Source organism: Lonchura striata, chromosome 5, assembly GCF_050655825.1.
Source record: "Lonchura striata isolate lonStrDom1 chromosome 5, ASM5065582v1, whole genome shotgun sequence".
Classification (NCBI taxonomy): domain Eukaryota; kingdom Metazoa; phylum Chordata; class Aves; order Passeriformes; family Estrildidae; genus Lonchura; species Lonchura striata.
Window position 1 is genome coordinate 3,197,685 of NC_140707.1, and position 5,919 is coordinate 3,203,603.

Below are 5,919 nucleotides of genomic sequence, written 5' to 3' on the forward strand. Positions count from 1 at the left end.
GCTGCTGAGCTGGGCCGGGCTCCTGGCACAGAGGGTGATCCTGGTAACCAAGCAGAGCTTCAAAAGCACATTTCTCTTGCTGAGCAGCTCTTCTCCCAGCCCAGCAGGGCTGGGGCACTGCCTGCAGCCAGCCCAGGCACAGCACAGAGGCACAGAGAGCTTCAATCAGTCAGGGCTGGGAAGGGGCTGAGAAGTGCCTGGGGCAGAATCACTGCCAGCCTTTGGCACAGGAACCTCTGGCTGCAGGACAATGCAGCTGCAGCTCCTGGAGAGATCTCCTAAAGCTGGAACATCCCAATGCCCACAGACCCTGTGAGTGCATTCTCTGCTCATCTCCTGTGCAGAGCAGCCAGGGGTGCCCAGGGCTGTCCTGCAGAGCAGGGTCTTGCAGCCCAGGGCGCTGTGCTGGGCCAGGGACTCTGCTGCCTGCCAGGGACAGCTCTCAGCCAGCCCTGGAGCTGCTCCCAGTGCTGGGGGACAAGGTGTGGGTGGATGGAGACAGCTGGTAAGGCTTGGAAATATTCTCCTTGTGTGGTGACGTTGCTGGATTTTTCGAACCTGCGTCCAGCATGACATTAAACTGCAGAACATTTCCAAGCAGATCATAATGGAAGCACAGCAAGGCAGGGGATGCATAAAGGGGAAAATCCTGCCTTTTAATCGACTGCTCTGGGTTGCCTGGATGGGAAATTGCACATAGATATTCATCTCTCAGTTTAGGTTTACAAAATTTAAAAAAAATTCTCTCAAATGTGAATAAGCCAGGGAGTAACATTAATCAGCACAGGCCCCCTTAGAGGCAGCATCAGTGTTGCTTTTCCAGACTCCTCAGGGTTGCTCTGACATTGCCAGCAGAGCCTGCAGAGCAAGAGCTGCCCCTGGGCACTGCCTGAGCTGGGAGGGGTCTGAAGTGCAGAGCTGAGTCCCCAGGGCTGGGCTGATTTCTGACAACACTGGCAGGACCCAAACCTAGGCACAGGGAAGCAGCTCCTGGTAGAGACAGCTCCAGGCAGCAGAGCCCTGGGCAGGCAGTCGGGGAAAGTGCCCCCAAGCTGTGCTGGGATATTTAAAGTCCTCTCTAAACCTAACTATTCTATGATTACTTTTCTTACAGATCCCCATGCCAAGGCAGCACAAATGTCCAACAGCAGCTCCATCAGCCACTTCCTCCTGCTGGCACTGGCAGACACGCGGCAGCTGCAGCTCCTGCACTTCTGCCTCTTCCTGGGCATCTCCCTGGCTGCCCTCCTGGGCAACGGCCTCATCATCAGCGCCGTAGCCTGCAGCCACCACCTGCACACGCCCATGTTCTTCTTCCTGCTCAACCTGGCCCTCAGCGACCTGGGCTCCATCTGCACCACTGTCCCCAAAGCCATGCACAATTCCCTCTGGGACACCAGGAACATCTCCTACACGGGATGTGCTGCTCAGGTCTTCTTTTTTGTTTTCTGTGGTGCAACAGAGTATTTCCTGCTGACCATCATGTGCTACGACCGCTACGTGTCCATCTGCAAACCCCTGCACTACGGGACCCTCCTGGGCAGCAGAGCTTGTGCCCACATGGCAGCAGCTGCCTGGGCCAGTGCCTTTCTCTATTCACTGCTGCACACAGCCAATACATTTTCCCTGCCCCTGTGCCATGGCAATGACCTGGGCCAGTTCTTCTGTGAAATACCACAGATCCTCAAGCTCTCCTGCTCCAAATCCTATCTCAGGGAACTTGGGCTTATTGCTGTTAGTGCTTGTTTGGCATTTGGTTGTTTTGTGTTCATTGTTTTCTCCTATGTGCAGATCTTCAGGGCTGTGCTGAGGATCCCCTCTGAGCAGGGACGGCACAAAGCCTTTTCCACCTGCCTCCCTCACCTGGCCGTGGTTGCTCTGTTCCTCTGCACTGTAATATTTGCCTACCTGAAGCCGCCCTCCATCTCCTCCCCATTCCTGGATCTGGCCTTGTCAGTTCTGTACTCGGTGGTGCCTCCAGCCCTGAACCCCCTCATCTACAGCCTGAGGAACAAGGAGCTCAAGGCTGCAGTGGGGAGACTGATGACTGGATGCTTTCAGGAACATTAAACTGCTAGCCAATTGCTTTAAATCACTTGTATTAAAAGTCAAATTTGATACTTATTGTTGGTTTCATGCGGAGGTTCTTTTTCTTCGTTTTACTTTTTTCATATTTTCCACAAAGAAATATAATTGTTTGTGCCATTTCTCATTTTGTTTCTCTCCATCTTCCCTGTGGCCACAGATTGTGTCAATGAGGGGTTGCACTCTCAGCAGCTTTAAAGGAATTAAAGGATTTCACAGTAGATTGTTCTTCAGAGATGCCCTTTTATTGCCTTCTCTGGAGCTGCAGCAGCAATGTCTGTGTGCAGAGCTGGGGCAGATCAGGGCTGGCACAGCAGCTGTGCCCAGGAGCAGCAGCACTTGGTGCTGCCAGTGCTGCTCCCGTGGCCCTGCCCCGCTGCCCTGGTGGCCCTGGTGTTGCTGCAGGGCCTGAGTGCTCTCGGGGCCGGGCACAGTCCTGGGGGTGGCAGTGCCGGGGCTGCAGCAGGGACAGGCCATGGGCACTGCTGGGGCAGCGCTGACGCCTCAGGCCAGGCCTGGGGGCTCCAGGCTCCTTGCCCAGGCTCTCTCAAGAACACGGCCAGGCCAATGCTCAGCACAGAAAACCCCCGTGAGCAGCCCCAGGCTGGCCGTGGGCAGGCTGGGGGCAAACAGCACGGCTTGTGCTCTGCAAGGGCCCTGGGGGAGATGGGAAGGAGCAGCAGAGCAGGGGCTGATCCATCCCCAGTGCGCTGCACAGCCCAGGGCAGCGTCCCAGAGCGTCCTCATGGAGCTGCCAGCAACATCCCCCCTCTGCAGCCCTGGCCTCTCCCCCAGCTCACAGAGGTGCCGCATCCTTGCAGGCAGAGACACAGCAGATCTGGCTCAGCAGCCCCTGTTTGCATTGCACACAGCAGGCGGGAGCACCCCCATGCTGGTGCTGTGGGGACATGGACCTGAGGCAGCACAAATGCCATCAGCCCCTGGGGCCAGGAAGGGCTGGGGGACGCTAGGGAAACCACTCAGCTTTGTCCTGGCCTCTGCAGTCAGCCAGAAAGTTTGTTCCCATCAGTTGGGAGTTTCCTGTCCCAGTGAGATGGTGCTGCTCAGAGCCAGGGCTGCCTGGCAGCCACCCCCAAACTGCCCTGAGCATTTCCTTGGCTTCCCCTTTGCTTTCTTTACTCTTCCCTGGTCCAGATTCCTTCCTCTTGCGCACCCCTGTTCCCTCCCCTGCACACAGCCCATCCCTGTTTGCCCTTTCCTCTCTGGCCCCACTCCCCATTGCAGTTCCTGACTTGGCACCATGGGAACGTCCCTTGGGGAGCAGGATCATCCCACAAGTGCTGCAGGAATTGTCTGCAGGCTCCTGCAGTGCCTGGTGCTGCTCCCTTGCCAGAGGCACCCCAGGCCAGGGGGGCACATCTGGGCTTCTGTGTCTGGCTGTGGGGCTCCCTGTTCTGGGCAGTGAGGAGGAGCTGCAGAGGCTCTGCAGGACTGACAGGATGGGCTTTGGGGCTGTGAGGAGAAGCTGAGGGACCTGGGCTGCTGGAGCTTCTGAAGAGGAGGCCCAGGGCTCCTCCTGCAACTGCTCCAAGGGTGGTTTCAGAGAATCACAGAACCAGCAAGGTTGGAAAAGACCCTGGATATCCTCAAGTCCAACGTGTGCCCTGACACCACCATTTCTTCCCTGAGCCTCCTCTTCTCCAATATCAACAAACCCAGATCCCTCAGCCGCTCCTCACAGGACTTGTGCTCCAGACCCCTCACCAGCCTTGTTGCCCTTCTCTGGACATGCTCCATCCCCTTCATGTCCTTCCTTAATTGGGGGCCCAGAACTGGACACAGCACTCAAGGTGCTGCCTAACCAGTGCCCAGCACAGGGGAAGAATCACTGCCCTGCTCCTGCTGGCCACACCATTCCTGATCCAGGCCAGGAGCCATTGACCGTCTTGGCCACCTGGGCACTCTGCTGGCTCATGTCCAGCCTGCTGTCCATCAGTCCCTGCAGGTCCCTTTCTGCCTGGCTGCTGTCCAGCCCCTCTGTCCCCAGCCTGTAGCGCTGCAGGGGTTGTTGTGGCCAAAGTGCAGGACCCAGCACTGGGACTTGTTAAACCTCACCTTGTTGGATTTGGGCCCTGGATCCAGCCTGTTCAGGGCCCTGTGCAGAGCCCTCCTACCCTCCAGCAGATCAACACTCCCAGACAACCTCGTATCACCAGGGTTCCATGAGGCCCCAGAGTGTCCCAGTGGTCTCCATGATTCCATGAGGCCTCCCAGTGTCACAATGTCCCTTTGGTTCCATGGGATCCCTTGGTGTCACAAAGTCCCTTGGATCCTTGGGCCCTGCAGTGTCACAATGTCACCGTGGTCCCCAAGGCCCTGCAGTGTCACAGTGGATTCTTGGTTCCATGAGGTCTGGCAGGGCGGCAATGCTCTCCTTGCTTCCACAGTGCCACAATGGCCTCTTGGTCCCAAGGGCCACCACAGTGTCAAACATGTTTCCTTCATTCCGTGAGTTCCTGAGGGGCAGTACTGGCCCCTCAGTTCCATGGGGCTCTGCAGGGTCGTAGTGGCCCCATCATGACACGAGATCCTGCTCTGTCACAAAGCTCTGCATGGTTCCACAAGGGCCTGCAAGGTCACAGTGGCCTCTTGGTTCCATGAGGCCTCAGAGTGCCCTGTTGATTCCCTTGGTGCTGCAGTGTCCTGGACTCCGACACTTCCTAAATTGGGGACCCCAGAACTGGACCCAGCACTCAAGGTGCTGCCCAACCAGTGCCCAGCACAGGTGAAACATGGATGAAAAATAAAAACCCCACAATTCCAATAAAGATTTGTAGGGAATGGTATGTTTATTTGCAGCGCTGGACACATGTAGGGACTCATCGCCCTTCAATGGACATGCACACCCCTAAGAAGTCCCAAAACTTTTTTATTACCCTTAATTAATTTCCATAGGCATAGAATTTCACAATAGGTTCATGCATATTCATTCTGATGATTTCATGTTACACTTAGAGCTAGTTACACTTGTTTTTGTCAGAAAGTACAGAAAGAACTCCTGGGTCACTCTGCGTGGTCTGTTTAAAGGCCCGAGGAGTCTTTCTTATCTCTTTTTAGTGTGGAAATTTGCATTCTTTCTCTTTAGCTGGGGCAACTTTGCTAGTGCTGCAGTTACCAGACTAAACAGAATATTTCACTCATGTTAGCAAGCTCAAAGGAGCACATTTCACCGAAATCCAAATGGATTTCTACCCTGTTAAATTTTCACTCTGTCTCTCAGGTGAAGAATCACTGCCCTGGTCCTTCTGGCCACAACATTCCTGATCCATAGAAATGCCAGGGGTTGGATGAGGGAAATGGTGGGGGGAGCATAGGGACAAAGTGTTATTGATTGTCAGCCATGAAGGATCATGATTTTCATATGTATTCAGATTGTATAACAAGGTGCTGGGGGTCAATATCAATTGGATATTGCTGATATCAAGATATAAGTAAGAAAAGTTAAAAGGACAAAACAATTATCTCTGCATTGTTTTCAATATAGTCTATCCACTTTGAAGACACTTCTGAAATCTGGTCCTGTCCTGACTGGGCCAAGGGCTACAGCATGAGTGATCTCCTGCTTGATCTGGGTGAAAGCTTGTTGCTGCTCAGGGCCCCAGTGGAAATTGTTTTTTTTTTGCGGGCGACCAGGTAGGGAGGGCTCAAAATCTGGCCGTACTTGAGAATGGGCATTCTCCAAAAACCTATGGCACCTAGGAAAGCTTGTGTTTCCTTCTTGCTGCTGGGTAGACATCACGGTGATCTTATTGATGACCTCAGTTGGAATCTGACTCTGTCCATCTTGCCACTTTACCCAAGGAATTGGATCTC

At 54.4% G+C, this 5,919-nt stretch overlaps 1 protein-coding gene across 1 annotated transcript; it reads left to right on the top strand.

Moving 5' to 3' along the window:
* The first annotated feature begins 576 nt into the window (after positions 1-576).
* On the top strand, positions 577-2,414 carry LOC146767124 (olfactory receptor 14A16-like). The gene has a single exon (XM_085582372.1). The coding sequence runs from the start codon at positions 1,096-1,098 to the stop codon at positions 2,068-2,070; it is 975 nt and encodes a 324-aa protein (XP_085438498.1). The 5' UTR covers positions 577-1,095; the 3' UTR covers positions 2,071-2,414.
* Positions 2,415-5,919: the final 3,505 nt, after the last annotated feature.